This window comes from Fukomys damarensis, unplaced genomic scaffold (genome assembly GCF_012274545.1).
Source record: "Fukomys damarensis isolate Sample0158 unplaced genomic scaffold, DMR_v1.0_HiC HiC_scaffold_26, whole genome shotgun sequence".
Taxonomy (NCBI): domain Eukaryota; kingdom Metazoa; phylum Chordata; class Mammalia; order Rodentia; family Bathyergidae; genus Fukomys; species Fukomys damarensis.
In genome coordinates this window covers 24,564,297-24,582,587 of record NW_022900938.1, presented here as the reverse complement: position 1 = coordinate 24,582,587, position 18,291 = coordinate 24,564,297, and the positions used below count along the sequence as shown (strand labels likewise).

The following is an 18,291-nucleotide window of genomic DNA, read 5'->3' as shown; positions in this document are numbered from 1 at the left end:
AAATTTTTTTGGAAAGATACCCAGCAGAGGAATAGCTGGGTCAAAAAGAACCTCTAATCCTAGTTGTATGAGGCATCTCCATATTGATTTCCACAGTGGTTGCACCAGTCTGCATTCCCACCAACAATGAAGGGTTCCTTTCTCCCCACAATCTTGCCAGCATTTGTTATTGGCTGATTTCTTGATAGCCATTCTTTCTGGAGTGAGGTGGAATCTCAGTGTTGTTTTCATCTGCATCTCTCAAATGACCAGTGATGTTGAACCTTTTTTCATGTTTATTTGCTGCTTTTACTTTTTTTTCCTGAGACATGTCTGTTCATTTCAGATGCCCATTTTTAAATTGGGTCTTTGTTTTGGGGGGGTCTGATATTTTTAAGTTCTTAATATATTCTAGATAGTAGACATTTGTCTGAGGAACAGCTAGTTATAACTGATATGTATTGATTTATCATTGTCATGTTATTTTCCTGTTGTTGGTTCTTTTTTATTTTCTCCCTCTCCCCTTAAATTCTTGCCTTTTGGATTTACTCTGTTGGGCCTCATGAAGTTGTGACCTTCACAGTCTTTTTTCAAGGACATTTTAAAAAAGGTGTTTGAGGTGCTGATTCGGTATTCATGAAGTTTCTCAGGTGTTCTTTGTCATGAAAATATCTTATTTCTCCATCAATTTTGAAAGATAGTTTTGCAGGATACATCAGCCTAGGTTGGAGGCTGTTTTCTTTTAAAGCTTGTAATACCTCTCACTCCAGGCTCTCCTTGACTTGAGGGTTTGTGTTGAAAAACCTGTTGTGATTCTGATGGGCTTTCCTGTACATGTAATTTGTTTCTTTTCTCTAACTGCTCCTAGTACTTTGTACTTCTGTTGGGTTTCCGGGATCTTGATTATTACATGTGTAGGTGTAGATTTTTTTTATCATAACTAATTGGAGTCCTATATGCCTCACTTATCTGTATGTCAAGCTCTTTTGTTCTGTTTGGGAAGTTTTCTGCTATTACTTCTGTGAACAGTTTTTTTACGTGATTTGTGCTTTCTCCTGCTTTTTCTTGGACTCCTATTAATCTTATATTATTCTTCTTTGTATCAGCTTTTCAAAAAAGAGTGCCTGGCTTCTACTCTATCTGATTATACCAGCTGGGCACCCTCAGGGCGGCCCTGGCCTCGGGGATCTGGGCACAAGCGACAGGCAGCCCTCCTGCCATGTTCCCCCTGGCCGAATGGTGGCTGAGGCTGCGATGGCTCCAGCAGCAGGCCAGGTCAACGCTCGCGCTCTCTTTCAGGCTCCTCCGGCCCCCACCACTCTGGGGCTCTCCTTCCGGGTGGGGGGTGGGGGGGTGGACCCAGGGAGAGCAGACTGGCCTTGCTGGCTTGCTGGCTTGCTCCCCTCCCTTCCTTGCTCATGCGCCTGGTCCAGCTTAAGTTTTCCATATTCTTAGTTTGAGCTCCTTCGGAATACTTGGACCGAATATTAGCTCAATGTGAATTATTTGGAGGACAATGAAGAAAAAATAGTATGTGCCAAGTGTTGGTCAAACTGCTCTGCACACATTATTAGATCCATCAGCTACGTGAACAAAGTACCACTGTGAACCTTGTTCAACAGAACAAGGCACAGAGAAGGTAAGAGCTTCCCAGCCTCATATGCCTATTGACTTGTACATCCTGGATTTGTACCTGAACATTAAGACTCCGGAACCCATACTTACAGCCCCCCACAAGTGGTCACCATATTAGGCCCTTTTATATCATTTGTACTGTATTCTTCACAGCATGCATTCGTGTCTGGAATGCTGCTTTAATTGTTCTTTTCAGCCTTTGCTACCAGCAGAGAATGGCACCTCCTTAAAGCAGAATTTATCTTTTTCACTACTGTATCCATTGTAATACATTGTAATGTATTTTATATCCCAAATGAAGAAATGGAGCAGAAAGGTAAATAAAATGTTTATATCTTTTCATGCAACATTTACAAAACTTTACATTTATTATTATCAATCTACATTATCTTGATGATTCTGTATTCCTTAATGAACTTCTGCCACTTTCAAATTTGTAAGGTAACCAAAGTTAGCATGAAAACAATGTGTTTGTGAACGTGTCAATCTGAGTTAAGGGTAATCATCTTCACTTTTTATTTCTACATTAGCACAATGTCATGACATATCCAGAATGCTCACAGTGTGGTTTATTCTTTGGGCATTTTCTGGCCTCTTCACATTCAGAGGAATGTGAATTTTACTGCACCAATTGATAGGCATAACTGAGAGAAATGAAGGTAGGAATATATGATCTTCTAGGTAGCCTTTAATTTTCAGTAAATTCTCAGAGCCATGTGTATAAATAACTAAACAGTGTCAGAGGTCTAGCCAACACACATCTCAGGAATGACCTGTTTTCACCTTAATTAGGGCTGAATAGTCCTCTTCACCAAACCCTACAGACGCCAATCTGATAATGGAGTACCCCTGCCCCATAAGAAGTTCATAAAACCCTCTAAAACTGATACTGCAGATTAAGTTACAATGAGACTTTAGCTTTAAAGGAACAGGGTAGCTATAAGGAAAATGAATAAAAAGCTACAATATCACAGGTCATGTTATGGATCTAAGTTCTAAATTTATAGTTTGTTTCTCCAGGATCATCAGCCCCTCTTCATGTTCTCTACTCTACCTGCCTCCTTAACCAATAGAATTTGGGGTGTTGGCATAGCCTAATGTTGGGCATGTTTCTATATGCAATAAGAGTTTAAAAAATAATCTTTGGTATTTTAAAGTTACTTAGCAGCTTCTCATGAGAGTCCTAAAAGCATGCTATTATCCTCACTAATTATAGAAATTGAATTTGGGAAGATTGAGGGTATACAAGGTTAAATGTTAGCTTAAGCACTGGGAGCCAGATAAAGAAATAGACAGCTGGAGATGCTGGTTGCGTCCTAGGTCGAGAGATCTAGTGAATCTGGAAGCCACTGTTGGAACTGCATCCTACATAGCTAAACTCCAGAAACGGAGTCAGCCAACATGTCGTGCCTATATAGACAGTTCATCCAAATCTGTCGTCCTTTAATAATATTGTAACTCATTACAACGATGTTAACTCAAATATCTGAAGGTAATATGGTGGCATACACTGGTAATCCTAGCACTCTGGCAGGGTGAGGCAGGAGGATTACAAATTCCAGCCCAGCCTGGCCAATATAGCAATTTAATGAGACTTTGTCTCAAAATATAAAGAAACAACTTGGGAGGTAGCTCAGTGCAGAAGTCTTAGGTTCGATCCTAATATTAAAAAAAAGAAAAAGGAAAAGAAAGAACGACCCAAATATCCAGCAGTTTGAGAATACGTAAGCATACCCACTCAGTAGATTTGAGTTGGGAACCCAAAGGAAAAGTTTATTCAACAAACATTTACCGAAAGCCTACTATGTATATCACTGGGAACAAAATCTGCTCTTACACAGCGCTGTTGTAATACAGGATGATAAACACTGCCAGTGAGAAGGGCCAGGGCTCGAAGGAGTTGTTCAGAGGGCTCCTGAGCACAGTCTAAGGGACCGGGAGAAAGCCCTCAGGAGAGAAGAGAATGTCTAAAACGAGGTGATAGAATAAGTGGAAATGAGCTATGAAAAGCCAGAGTGTGGAGGACACGCTGAACAAGGTAACACAACTTGTAAAGGCCCAGGGACACATTCTGAGTCCAGAAAATAAAGATGGATTATAAAATGAACGTGAACCAATGAGAGCAGAGAAAAATGAAGCTACAGTGATCAAAGGACCAGGTATTGGAGGGTCTTAGAAGTCAAGACAGACTCGGAATTTTATCCTCCAAATAGTGGGAGGCATTTTAAGGCAAGTAGTTGTATTTTAGAAAGCTCATTCTAGGCAGAAAAACGTCTTCTCAAATTTTAGCTTGTGCTCCATTGGTTAGTTATGAACTCACCATGGTAGGACACAAATATTTGAGCTTTTAAAAATTAAATACTGGAGGGGCTGGGGATGTAGCTCAGTAGGTAGCTGCCTACCTCGAAAGTGCAAGGTCCCAAGTTCGATCCCTGGTACCAAAAACAAATACAAAAAACAAAGAAGACTCCATGTCACTGGGAGACAGAAGGTAAAAGTACAGGTACACATCGATCACTTCAGCACAGGGCACACTGAGAAATGAGTCTTTAGGCAATTTTGTCCTGTGAACATCCTAGACTATACTTACACAAACTAAGACAGCGGTGTCACCAGGCAATATAAACGTGGAACCATGGCTGTATATGTAGCCCAGTGTGAACTGAAGTGATGTTATACAATACATGACATTTTTAAAATGCTTACTCTATACATGTTTAGTAGGAAAGATGGTAACATATACTGATATGATAGCCTGCTATGTGTTAGCTGGATGAAGGTTCTTCATGCTTGTGTTTTTACTATAACACCTGAATGGGGTAGATATTATTCTCCCCAATATACATATGGAGAAACTGAGGCATAGAGAAGTTGAAATTAACTTTCTACCAATCACTTACCTGGGAATTGGTAGATGGATACAAATTCAGATCATTTACTCTAATGCCCTTCATGCTGTGCTTTTCCTTCCTCCCAGGCTGTTAGAGGGGAATGGAGTGAAAAGGGAGATAATTTATAAGGCCTTTACCTAACACCTTAGAAAAATGCAGGTAGTATAACCCCAACATTGTGCCATGAGCTACAGTGGGCTGCAGCCCCAGCAGTCCTACTATGGAGTCAGAGCAGCCTGCCTCTCTTTTTTCTTTTCTTTTTGGTACCAGGGAATCGAACTTGGGACCTTGCGCTTGGGAGGCAGACTGCAGAGACTGAGAGAGCTTTCATTAAGATGGGGATTGTTCCTGTACCCTGATGCCAAGTAAGATATATCTATATATATGATCTATCTATCTATCTATCTATAATATATATAATGTTAGAATTTGCTAAAATAGTGACATCGGTCGATAGGGAGCTCGTGGATGGAACTCAGGGCACCACGTGGATAATAAAACCGAGATCCAATGGAACGGTCACATGTCCACGTCAGGAGGGACCGGAGCTCACAGGGGCAGATGAGACACGGCCTCCAGGGCCACACTAAGGAGGAGAAAGTCCTCTCTGATTAGCTCATCAGGGGAGAGTGCAGAACTCAGGCTTGGCAAGTGAAATGCTAGGAGATGGGACTGGGGTAGCCTTGTTCAAAGTGTGCCCTTGTGAACCAGAAGACAGCCTCAGATGTACATTGTAGTCACTCCCCTCCATCTATTCCACCCTAGATTGTAAACCTAAACTAATCATGGCAGCCCCACCTCCTTTACTAGGCACGGACTTAGACCTAAGCCCATTTTAGCCAATAGAACATGAGCAACAGTTGGATGTGAACAAGAACAAGTGTAGTTACTGGCAGCCATCTGAGCACTGGAGGTGAACTTACACTGAAGCAATGCTAAGGGCAGCAGAGCAGAGGGGACAAGAACTGCTACACTTTCGGGGCTCAGTCAACCAATGTTATTGTCAAAAGACCAGGAATTTTCTTACCATTTAAACCATTTTGCTTTGGGTTTTCTATTACTTGCCGTTGAGAGTATGTCTGATGCATCTGCTATAACACAGTAAGCATAACACTGTCAGTAACGTTCCCTGGGGCTGTGTGAGCCAAGCTGGGCTCTCAGGTTACCCTCACCAAAAGTCAAGGAAGGGGAACTGCTGGATCCTGCTGTCAGGTGCAGTGTTAAGTAGGAATACGAAACTGCTCAAAATGGCTAATCTCTGGGTTGCTCAACTGAGAAAGGGAGGTAGATAAGAAGAGTTCTACTTTCCATTTGAAACCTTTTGTTTATTCTCACATTTTTTTTGTCATGGATGGACATACAGCTTTTAAAACTAAAGGGTTGACTTGTTTTGTTTATGTCTCTGCTGCCTAGCTGGTTTCTGACTCGCGTTCAAGTAGTCTTCCCACCTCAGCCTTCTGAGCAGCTAGGACTACAGGTGACTTTTGTTGTTATTGATACCACTTACTGGTTTGGCCACCTTAGGTGTTCAGGGCCGCTGAGTACTTTCACATTGTTGTCCAACCCTTGATCCCAAGAACTCTCTCACCTCTCCTACTGGAACTCTGTATCCATTAAACAGCTACTCCTTATTCCTCCTTCTCGCCAGCCACCATTCCACTTAGTTTCTACTAATTTGACTACTCTGGGTGCTGTACATGAGAAGACCTATTCAATAGCCATCCTTTCGTGACTGGCCAGTTTCACTTTGCATAATGTCTTCAAGGTTCATCCATGTTGCAGTGCGTGCCACTACGTCATTCCTTTTTATTGCTAAATAATATTCCACTCCATGTATACACCTGATTGTGTTTCACCCATTCATCCATTGACGAACACTTGGACTGCTCCACCTTTCAGCTGTTGTAACAGTGTTACAGACATGGTTGTATAAATATCTGCTCCAGGGGCAAAGTTTCCAAATGAAGCAATGGATAGAATAGGGAGAAATCCTGGGGGATTAATGAAAATATTGATCTTGATTGTGTTTGGCTGATGAGTTTTCAATTTTCATAATTTTTAAAAATATTTATTTATTTATTTATTTGGTACCAGGGATCAAACTCGGGTCCTTGCACTTGCAAGGCAGGCAGTGGAACCACTGAGCTAAATCCCCGGCCCACATTTTTCATTATTTTAAATCTAAACTTTTAAAAATAATTCTCATTACTTTAGAAGAAAAAAACACATGCATTTTTTAAAGAAACTTAAAATGAGAGTAAGAAAGTACAGAAAACTATGAAGGGCCTATTACACACAAGGTATTTTAGAAGGCCTTAGTACCCTTAATGGTGGCTAGAAACTTTTAGTGAGGAAAAGTAATAATTAGTAAACAAATAGGTCACTGAGTTCAGGAAAGAAATGCCATTTGAGGGCTGGGGATTTAGCTCAGCGGTTCTGCTGCCTGCCTCACAAGTGCAAGGACCCAAGTTCAATTCCCTGGTACCAAAAAAAAAAAATGCCATTTGAGACAAATTTGGTTATCTTTGTAGACTGTTAAGTACTCAGTAGAGTCACAAATTTCTTACCCTTGTAATCAATGATAATTTAAGAATTACAGTAATTATAATTCATTACAAATGTCACACCCCCCTCTTAAAAGAAGTCCTTGGTTTCTTAGGATTTATTTTTGTAGTTTCTACAGTTGGATAACTGTACACATACATTTTTTATTCTTTTTTTGAGACAGGGTCTCACTATGTAGTTCAGGCTGGCCTTGAACTTACTATGTAACCCAGGCTGGCCTCAAACTTTTGGAAATGCTCCTGCCTCAGCCTTCCAAGTGTAGAAATTACAAGTATGCAGCACCACGCCCAGCAAATACATACTTTAATAATTAACTTTCATGAGTTTCTTTTCCCATTTTTTAAAATTACTCTGTAACAAGCCTTTTTGTTTTTCATACCCTCGGCTTCCTAAATATACCTTTATTTTTATTTATTTATTTATTTTAATTTTTGGTACTGGGGATCAAACTTGGCTGATGACACATGCCTGTAATCCCAGCTACTCTGGAGGCTGAGGCAGGAGTATTGCAAATTCCAGGCCAGCCTTGAAAATTTAGCAAGACCCCATCTCAAAATGAAATTTAAAAGGGGCTGAAGATGTAGCTTAGTGTTAGAGTGCTTATCTCGTATGTGAGGGCCTGGGTTCAATCCCTAGCACATTAAGAAACAAAGCAAACAAACAAAAAAACCAAAAGCAAACCTTTGAGAAACATGTTTCAAACTAAAATTGTCTAAGTCCAGTACTCCTACAACCTATTAAAACAATGCTTTAAATATCACTGTAACAGGCTGCTCCTATATCACCCAGTTGAAGTCTCTGATTCGGTGGAACTGATTTCTTTGTGCCTCTCATCTGAATTCAAACTTAGGATATAAACAAGCTGATGCAAAAAGTCTGGCCACACCCATTTTCAATTGACAGGTGCCTCCAGCTCTGCCCAGGGACCCAAATGCCCACTTGAAGGTTTTAGGAATATATTATCTATTCAGATGCTCAAAATATGCATCAAGTGGTTACCATGTTCAGGAAGCATCCTGGGCTGGGACTGCCATGGTAAATAAGAAAAGACAGCAGTAATGTGAAACAGGAAGAAAAGGGCTAAAGGTGTAGGGGAAGTGGGAAGGACAAGGGTAAGGAAATAAATGAAAAGAAGAAAATATGAGAAAAGAAGAGAAGACAAAAACTCCATTCTGTTGTCATACATCTTATAGTTTAGTGGGAAGAAGCAATCAATAAGTAAAAACACATGTCACGTGGTTAGAAAAAGAAGCCTTATGGGGGAAAATAGGAGAGAATGAAAGGGATACCACAGTAGAGGAATGCGGTTTTATACAGAAGGGTAAAGGAAGGCCTCGCCGAGAAGAGAGAATTGGAACATTCGAGCGAAGGCCAGAATGAGAAAGAACAAACCCTGGGCATCTCCGGGGAGAATTTTTCAAGCCGATCAGGAATTGCAAGATCCGTGAGGTAGGAGCCCTCCTAGAGTGTTCAAGACACAGCAGCGTGGTTGCGTCAGAGCAAAAGGACAGGACGGCAGATCCCACAGGGCCGGCCATGTGGGTACTGTCGAGACTTTGGCTCTGACTCTTAGACAAGGAACTACCAGGGGGCTTGGAGGTGATGTAACTATGACCTGTGAACTGTGAATGGGGGGGAGGACACAGGGAGGGCACTGTAGTAAGAGCCAAAACAGAGACGTTTGTAAAGTTTGAAAGTAGACCCAACAGAATCTACCAACAGACTGAAAGGGAGGGATAAGAACAACCGGAAGGCTGGAGTTGGCTCTAGTTATTTACTCAGATGGAGAGGTATATAATAGGAATAAATTTGGGGAAGGGATATATGAACCTGGGATGTTGAGCATAGCTGTAAGTATTTGAGAGTCAACAACATACAAATGATATTTAAAGGAGTGAGACCAGGTGAGATTTCAGAGGGAAAGAAGGATGGTAGGAAAATAGAAAAGACCCAAACAATGAATCCTGCAGAAACCTAGAACTATGAGCAACTGTCAACTCATCATAAGGCTGTCTCCCTTTTACTCCTTCTTAGGTGAGTCTGAATAGTCCACCAGAAAGTTTTCTCCTCCGTGATCAAAACTTCTCTGTGGGCCAAACAACCTCTGCCAGCGAAGAGGAAGACGACAAGTCTCACCCAGCAGATGATCAGCAGCTCTGCTGAAACAAGGGGGCTACAAAATAGATGCTATGCTTAGCCTGGGTGGGCATTTAAGGGTAAAAGATTGAAATAGATCAAAATCAATGTTGATGGGGGTGTAGGAACAGTACCTAACATTTATGGAACACCATCAATCAGGCATGGTTGAAGTTGCTAGAAGTGCTTTATGGACACCAATAAGATGGTCCACGGAGCTCAGATCAGTTCCCATTTTGCTGATGAGAAATTTGCAATAGTCAAATAACAGCTGATGAGTAAAATAAAAAATTAACCTCAAGTCTTATGACTTCAATGTTCTTTTCCTCTAATCAAAGCTTCCTTGGGTGGCTGGGTGTGGTGGTGCCTGCCTGTAATCCCAGCACTCAGGAGGCTGAGGCAGGAGGATTGCTGTGAGTTCGAGACCAGCCTGGGCTACATAGTGAGTTCCAGGTCAGTCTCAACTACATAGTGAGACCCTGTCTCAAAAAAAGCAAAAAACAAACAAACAAACAAAAAAAGCTGTCTTGGGCTAGGGATTTAGGTCAGTAGTTCTGCTGCCTGCCTTGCAAGTGCAAGGACCCAAGTTCAATCACCAGTAGAAAAAAAAAAAAAAGCTGCCTTGAAACCTCAAGAGGTCTTTAGCTTCTGCATGGCAAGAAAAAAGAAAAAAATAAAATAAACAGAGTGAAAAAGAAACCTATAAAATAGGAAAAATTTTATGCCAGCTATTCCTCAGAAGGACTAATATCTAGAATATGCAAAGAATTTAACACAATTAGACCCTCACAAAATAAAAGACCCAACCAAAAATGGGCAATTCAAATGTAGAGACACTTTACAGAAGAAGCACAAATGGCCAATAAATACATGAAGAAATGCTCGTCATCACTGGCCATAGGATAATTACAAATTAAAACAACAGTGGGACACGCTGGAGATTTAGTTCAGTGGTGCCACACTGCCTGCCTCACCAGCGCAAGGTCCGTTCAATCCCTGGTACCAAAAAAGCAAGCAAAACAAAAAACACTGTGATTCCATGTTATTCTAGAAAGAATGGCTATCATCTAGAAATCAAATAATAACAAATGCTGGTGAGTCTCTGGGGGTGGAGTGGTGGGATCTTCTACAACATGAGTGGGAATATAAACTAGTACAACCACTACAAAACCAGTATGAAGACTCTTCAAAAATCTAAAAGTAGAAACCTCATTCAACCCAGCTATTCCCCCTCTAGGTATCTTCTTGAAAGCGATAAAGATATAATATTACAGCGATAATATGTATATACAGCAGCATAACTCATAATAGCTAAATATGGGAAGCACCCTATATGTCTGATGGATGAATGGATAAAGAAACTCGCACATATACACAATGGATTTCTACTCAGCCACAAAAAAAGTGTGCATTTGAGTCATTTGTAGGAAAATGGATGTACTTTGAGACTATATTGTTAAGTAAAATAAATGCAACACACAAGCCTAAATATTGCGTGGTTTCTCTTTGAGAAACTCGAATTAAGAGCAAAATAAAAGATAATAGGAAGTAGAGGGATAGGCCTTCCTCAAATGGGAAGAGGATCAAGAGATGGAGGGAGAGGGTGGAGAGGAGGGAAAGGGTGGAAAAGGAATTGAAATGTGTTGCATACGTCTACCACCTCCACATAAGGAATGTAAACATCATGTACTGCAAACGTGCCAATAAAAATTTTTTTAATAAACCATGAGCTAACTCTCCAGTGGGAAGAGCCTCAGAATCTTAATAAGTTGTTTCAGATAAATGAAGCTTTGTCTTGTTTCCTCTGGTATTCTAACCCTATTATTACAGAAGTTTTGGGAGATTAAATGGTTTTTCCAAGGTGAAATTGTTATTATGTAACAGAACTTAACCTTCCTCAAATGGGAAGAGGATCAAGAGATGGAGGGAGAGGGTGGAGAGGAGGGAAAGGATGGAAAAGGAATTGAAATGTGTTGCATACATCTACCACCTCCACATAAGGAATGTAAACATCATGTACTGCAAACGTGCCAATAAAATTGTTTTAATAAACCTTGAGCTAACTCTCCAGTGGGAAGAGCCTCAGAATCTTAATAAGTTGTTTCAGATAAATGAAGCTTTGTCTTGTTTCCTCTGGTATTCTAACCCTATTATTACAGAAGTTTTGGGAGATTAAATGGTTTTTCCAAGGTGAAATTGTTATTATGTAACAGAACTTGAAGACCTCACCAGCAGTGCACAAGGCCCTGGGGCAAATGGAAGAATTTCCTACCTACTTTTCAACCAGTGTGTAGTCCCAGCAGCTTTGTAACCTCCCTGGACTTAAATTCCCTCACCTCTATATCAGAGTTGTGCAGGTGATAAGAATCCATACAATAAGCACATGACACAATGTCTATGAGATTAATTTCTGACCTCTATAAGGATAGCTATTTCTGTTAGTCGTGTTGCTAAAGAAAAAAGACTGAAACAGATACAGAGGCAGAAAGATCTCTAAGGGTCCCTACCCTATCCCCCTTCACTACCACCATTGGGCCAAACTAGAACCACAGTAAGCGATTATGGGCAGCCCAATTCCCGCTTTGGTTCTCCTTGAGCTTCTACGAATGAGAGAATGTATTCATCAGCTATCGCCATAATAATGCACAACACATCACCCCCAAAACCCATGGGTTTGCAGGGCAGCTCCATTCCAATCATCAAGAAAATCACAAGGCAAACCCAACATCAAGGGAGGGCTGGAGAGGCGAGAATATTGCCCTGGTTTAGGGAGGAGAACTTTCAAGTCTCCCATACTCTGATGCTTGTCTATGGCTATGAAGACAACATGTCCCTAACCCCAGTGAGAAAATGATTCTCACTCCTCATATTTTGGGGCTGTGACTTCAGGTTATATAGATCTAAAACAGCTTCAGCTCAGTCATGTTTTGAAGAAAACAGGACTCGGTGTATCAACTGAGAGTAGAAAGAATGATTCTGGCTATGTTGGGAAAACCCGTGGTAATGATTCACATACGTTCGGGTGGACTCTTTCGAATAAATTTTCTTCGCATATAAGGGGTTGGGCTGGTGCCTCTGTGATGAATCCCTCTTGGGAAGATTCCAGTTTTCTCCCACATTTAGGAAAGGAACCTGATTTGAACTAGAAGTTTAAATTATAGATTCTCCGATCAAATCAGAACCTTCCAGAACCATCTCACACAGTTCTAGACATCCAAGCCTGAAAATGGGGACTGAATGCTTCTACGCTAAAAGAAATGGACAAAGTATTACTATTCCTAATCTCCTATTCAATACTGTATTTTAATAAAGGAATCTTGTGTGAGAAATCTTTCTTGCATCCCGCTCACTCTTTGGGGAAAAGATTGATTTTTGCCTTAGTTTTTGTTGAGAAGAGAACAAGAAAGTACAGATACATCTTTAAAGCTCCCTGCCAGAATTGCAAAACAGATTTGTTATTTCTTTGGCTTCTGGTTTTGCAATGAGACAGTTTCTTGCTAATACCAAAGGTTTCACGTCTTAAGTCTACCTTGGGGCGCAGCTATATGGGGGAAGAAATAGACACCGTGCACCATCCCTTTCTGTTCCTCCAAAGAAAAAGACGACACTAGTGTTTTAGGTCACCTCTGGAGCATTTCACAACATTTAAGAAGACCCTGCTTTGTGAAAGCGGTGCACGCTTCCTTAAAGAATGGCTTCCTGGCGCAGTCCGTTGTGTCTTCTCAGAAACTGTAATCTATCGCCACCTGGTGGCCACTCTGTGTCCGTGTTTGGAACAGTCAGAACTGGGCGTTCTAAAATTTGCACAAGGCGATTTACCCAAACATAAATCACCCGGTCCCCCTTGATTTATGTCATTATGTTAGAATATTTGCACTTTCTGAAATATCAAAGAAGGGCCATTGGGCAGTTATCTGAAGAATTCAGCAGTCTTCTTCAAGAGAAATAATTGCAATTTCCAGTGCTCTCGGGCGTTCGGCTAGGACTTGGCTTCCCTTCCCCCCCACTACCACTCTTTTAACCCCTTCGCCCTGGGGTCCCCAGCGGGGAGGGTTCTGTGTTCTGCCGGGATAGTGGTGTGGATTCAGCGGTGGTCCTCCAACGAAAGCCCAGCACGACTCGGAAACTATCTTTAAAGTTTCCAAATGGATCTTAGCTCCTACTTAAGAAAAGCCAATATAAGATTAAGCAACTCTTCCCCGAGTCTTCCTTTCGGGAAACTTTCCGGAAACTGACTTTTAAACGGTGAGCATTGCTTTTTCGGGGGGGGGTCATCAGTTAGATACTTAAAATAGACTTTAAAGAGCAAGCTAAAATGAACCAACACTGTCTGTGGCTCCAAATTACCCTTCCTGATGACTAAAAAGGCGAAGTGCGTCAAAATAGAAAGACTGACTTTTCTTATCTACTCACCTTGACGGAGCACATTTTAAGTGGGGGACCCCTTCGGAAGCTCACTAAGAGGCAGCCTCCCTGCCTCAAGTTCCTCCCAACCCCCACCTACCCCAGCTCCTTTTGGGGTGAAGCAGTGGCCCCAAATAAATCTGCAGGCAGCATCTTTAAACATCCAGGGAAAAGTGGCCATTATGGTCAGAGGGCCGTGTTCTCAAGTCCCGCCCTGGTTATCCTAAGGGGATGTTGATCTTGGCAGCAAGGGAGCTGCCCCGGCGAAGTCTCACAAACCCCCATGCCAGAACAGAGGGTACCGGAGGGGAAACATAACATAACCTCTTCCTTTTCCATTTCTTCAAATAGCTAAACCTTAGATCAGATGCTAAGAAAGAGCTGGACAGGCACCACTCGCTTCCAGGCCAACCTGCACCTCCAGTTCCAGTACCCGGAGAGGATATCGTTGCTCCACCCCCATCAACCTCAGCATGTCCCCTTCACCGAGAGAATTAAGATTAAAAGAAAAGTGACAAACACAAATAAAAATATAAGTTCTAAATGTTCTGAAGCGTCAAGTAGCAACCACAGCCACCCCCAGGACAAATTCTTGCCATGGGAGGAGAGGAGTGGGCAAAATACTCCACCTCCCACCAGGCAAAAGAAATACAGACTTTACCTCCAAGCGGGAGGAAGGCCCGGGCGAGCCCACCGGGAGGCCCAGCACTGCCAGGGAGGGAGCCGGGAAAGGACTGGAGAGGGTCGGGGTTGCTGGTGCTGTCCCTGGTGCTGAAAGAGCAAGGCTCTGCCTCAAACTCGACACAGTGAAACTGAGTGGATTTCCAGGACCCCTATTCTTTCTTTCTCCTTGAGAGTCCGAGCTGGAGTGGAATTGGAAATTAAAGTCCTGAAACCTTTAATCTGCTAATCGCCCTGGCTCCCTGGAAAATCAACTCCACGAGTACAAGGATGACATAAATTGAAGGGACAATGTAAGCTCCAGCAGAGCAATGTCTGGCACACAGTGGCTCATCTGTTAAGTTTCCGTTCAGTTAATTAGCTACTAATATTTAATTAAACATTTTAAAATTAAGGATGAGGTCTGGAGATTTAGTTCAGTGGTTCCCTCGCCTGCCTTGCAAGCGCAAGGTCCTGAGTTCTATCCCTGTACAAAAAAAAAAAAAGGAGGCTTCACTCCTTCCTTCCTCAACACAAAAGAGAAAGAAATGTCCTCGAAGCAGGATAGAGCTAGCTTTAATTTGGGTTGTCTAATCTTGCAGAGAAGTATTTTTCTGACCTGATTATAATCTTGGATAAAACGTTAAGGTTGAGCACAGAGGAAGTGCTTGGAAATTTCTGAATCTAGTGCCATAGGTGAAGCAAACGCACCTTCCTTTTCAGGAAATCTCGGGTTTTGGAAGAAGGGCGAGGGAACAGAGAGTAAGCCAGCACCCAAGAGGGAGGACATCTAGGGGCACCAAGGTCAGTAACCTCCTCCTCGCAGGTCTCCTGGCCCATAGTCATGAATGACTTAGCTCTGACACCCAGCTCCCTGATTGGTTCGAGCATCTCTTTAGGGAAGGCTGGAGGAGGGGCGTGGATGAAATTACGAATTCCCTTCTTGTAAAACTGCGCGTTTGAAGTGGGTGCGAAGTTTGGGGGAACATTTCCTACGCGGTTTGGTTACCCCCTAGCCATTCCACACACACACCGGGCCCCACCCTCAGCTCTGACTCCCAGGCTGCCCTTACCCTACCTCCTGTGGTTCGATGCTTTTGTAGCCTTAAGAAGTGCCCAGGCTTTTACTGTAAGGTGGAAAAAAGGAGACAGTATTTTCTTTAGTATCAAAAGCAGCTCTGTGACTTCAAACCTGTCCAGGAGATCCCTCTTGCTGTTAGCACTGTATTTTCCCAGGGTGGAATCTTGGATCTCCTTTATAGATTCTTCGGTGATTTACAAGATTTCTGGCATTTCCTACTGTGTCTTGGTGAAAAGAGATAAGATAGAAAAGGGACAGGCCTCCGGTATATCAGTGAGGCCACAGATTTGCACATAAATAATCCCTACCGCCTGCATCGCCGTGGGGGAAAAATCACTGTGGAAATAAGTAAAGCAATCACTGGGCATCACCCAGACTGGCACGACATAAAGTTTGTTTTGTCCTAAAGTAACAGAAGAAAGGAGGGGACAGAAACTAGACAAGGCGGTGGCTGAGGGAAGGTTTGAAGGGAGGCAAGTTAAGGAGACTGCTCAGCCGCTCCGGGTGTTGGCTGGGGCGCGGGACCCTCTACCCGCGAGCGCTGGGAGTCTCGGTCTCTGTGCGCTTGGCGCCCTCTGGTGGGAGATTTTCCGTCAATGGCTTTTTACAGGAAAGGATTTACCCAACGCAGCAATTCATCAAGCGCTTAAATATTGCAAAGGAAGAATCTTTAAAGGGCGTGAAATCGGCAGGGTGTGAGCAGAGGGGCCCGGGCACCTCCCTTGTGCTGGGGTTTCCCATGCGTGTGGAGCGGCGCTCGTGCGTGTTATTAACCTTCAGACATGATCAATCAGGAGTAATTTTTTTCCTATCACCGGGGGAGGGAGCGCGTAGAGAATGGGAAAGGGGGGCCCTTTCCCGTAGAGGGCACCAGGTAGCTGTGTGAGCTCCGACGAGGTGCTTTGGGGACGCCTCCAGCTGCCAGAGGAAACTGGAGTGAATAGATGGAGACCCCTCCTCTCGGCTCCTCCGCCTTTACAGCATTCCTGGCTCACTGGGGAGCCGGCGAGGAAGCCACCCAGAGCGATTTCGCTCCGGGAAGCTTTGTGTGGTGGTCTCAGATCTGGGGGACTCTAGGAGAAAGGGAATGAGGTAAAGCCACTGCTCTAGTCTCCCCCCAGGATAGGGGAGGGGGAAGAAAAAAGAAACGCTCAGCCAGGCAGAGTACTTCGTAGGAATTATCTTTTCCCTCTTCTCACCGACACCACCCCCCCAAAAAAAACAAGCGTGCTGAGTGCGTTTTGGATTACTCATAGGACCTTTTTTATTTTATTTTTTCCCTGGGCGCAAACCCGTCATCTGGATTTATAATCGTCCTACAAAGCTCCAGAGGAGTCCAGGCACCTGCAAAGGAGCCCCGCCGCTCTGCCGAAGAGCTGCCCCCGCGAGCAGCGGCCTCGTGATTCCCCCGCGGAGCGTCCCCGCCTCCCTACTCCGCCCCCCTCCCCTGGAGCCGGGAGCAGCCTCTCCGGATCTGGCTCCTCTCCTCCAGGCGCTCGCGTGCCGGACGGGGGTGGCGAGAGCGAGGAAGCAGCTGGAGGTGACGCCGGGCGGATACGCCTGTGGCAGAGCGGAGCGGAGCCGGGCGGATCGCAGGACGCTGCGCAGACCAGCGGAGAGAGCGTCCGGCTCGCGATAGCTAAACCAAGGTGGGTACGCGCTCGACCGCTTGACTTCCCCACTCCCAGCCTCGGCTGTTCCGCTGGGTCCTCTCGGCCTGCGCACTGCTTTTCGTCTGTCTACACCCGGCTCCCACCACCCACCTCTTGGAGCTGAGCTTCTCGCCCGCCCCAGCCCCGGCTCTCTGTTGATGCGCGGCGCAGGGACCCCTGTCCTCCGCGCGCTTCGTACCCTTGCCCAGAAGACGCACAGAGCCCGGGCTTCGCTCTGAAATAGGACAAGAGCGTTTTCCCCTTGCCGCTTCCAGGCTGCGAGCGCCTGTCTCTCCAAAGGACAGCTGGGTAGATGCAGCCGAAGGTGCAACTGAGAGCAATAACCTGTTACTTTCCCACGAGCAGCGTTCTCCCCTCTCCCGCGTTCCTGCGAGAGTGCGCTCTAGGTGAGGCTTGGGCCCGAAAGCAGGTGTGGAGGCGAGGGCCGGTGGGATCCCCTCTGACGAGTCTTAGATCTGCCAAGATTAGCCCGCACTGTCCCGCGGCTTTCGGACGCCATCTCGCCAGCGCCGAGCGCCTGGCAGCGGCGATGCGCCCAGATCTTTGTCCGCCACCTCTTGCGCTTTGGGCGCAAGTTCGTTTCCCCGGTGACATTCTTTCTTGCCTCCCCCACTTTCTCCGGCTCTCTACGGCGAATTCGCGGGGTCAGGTAACGGCGACACGCGGGAACTGGGACAGAGCCTCGGTTTCGGCTTCAAGATGTCTTAAACCGGGTGGGACAAGAAGCTGCTGAGCTAGGTTCTGACCCGCTCTTTCCGGCTGTCTGGGAGTGCAAGGTGACTCTGGTTTTACCTGGCCAAGTCCGGGGGAGAAGCGTAAAGATAGGAGACTTCTTTTTTTCTCACCTTGTCTGATCGAAGTCCCCGGTCCCAGAGCAGGTAGCCTCCGTATTTCCAGGGAATTAGCCAGACACAACAACGGGAACCAGACATCGAACCAGACGTGCCCTCCCCGTGCGCCCTCCCGCAACCCCGCCTGCCCGCACGCCGGCTGCCGAGAGCCCAATGGAGCTTGTCGCGGCTTGGCTGGGAAATCACGCACTGAGCGCTCGCTCCCTGGTGCCCCTGGCCCAGTCCTCCACATCTCCGCGTCCTGCCCTGGCCTTGGGCCCCCCTGGTCTCAGAGCTGCACTCCAGATCGCCCAGATATGACTCCAGGCTGGAGAGCCGCCCAGGGCTACGTTGTGCTGGCGCCGGAGTCCCGGAGCTAGGGCGCACGTCCCCCCCGCACCCTCCCCCCGCGCACGCCCAACCGCGCACCGCGACCC

General features: G+C 44.8%; 2 protein-coding genes across 3 annotated transcripts in view; both read left to right on the top strand.

The window, feature by feature from the left end:
* Nucleotides 1–14,207: 14,207 nt before the first annotated feature.
* Nucleotides 14,208–16,995, top strand: LOC104850185. The gene is made up of 3 exons (XM_010607022.1): nucleotides 14,208–14,378; nucleotides 15,962–16,147; nucleotides 16,676–16,995. The coding sequence occupies exons 1-3, from the start codon at nucleotides 14,208–14,210 to the stop codon at nucleotides 16,988–16,990; spliced, it is 672 nt and encodes a 223-aa protein (XP_010605324.1). The 3' UTR covers nucleotides 16,991–16,995.
* Nucleotides 16,799–18,291, top strand: part of Gad1 (glutamate decarboxylase 1) — a 35,310-nt gene continuing 33,817 nt past the window's right edge. The window contains exon 1 of one of the 2 annotated variants that reach the window (XM_010606964.2): nucleotides 16,799–17,000. The gene's annotated coding sequence lies outside the window, so the exon portion shown is untranslated. Of the gene's footprint in view, nucleotides 17,001–17,194; nucleotides 17,411–18,291 lie in introns of those variants that run through there. The other variant, XM_010606965.3, reaches the window with a different exon arrangement.

What these genes read in the sequence shown, in the direction of transcription:
- LOC104850185 (XM_010607022.1), top strand. Translation starts at nt 14,208, where the DNA reads ATGGGAGGAGAGGAGTGGGCAAAATACTCCACCTCCCACCAGGCAAAA. An exon ending in GGTTGCTGGTGCTGTCCCTG is followed by an intron (nt 14,379 to 15,961) that starts GTGCTGAAAGAG and finishes GGCTTTTTACAG; the next exon opens with GAAAGGATTTACCCAACGCA. An exon ending in TCAGACATGATCAATCAGGA is followed by an intron (nt 16,148 to 16,675) that starts GTAATTTTTTTC and finishes CGTCCTACAAAG; the next exon opens with CTCCAGAGGAGTCCAGGCAC.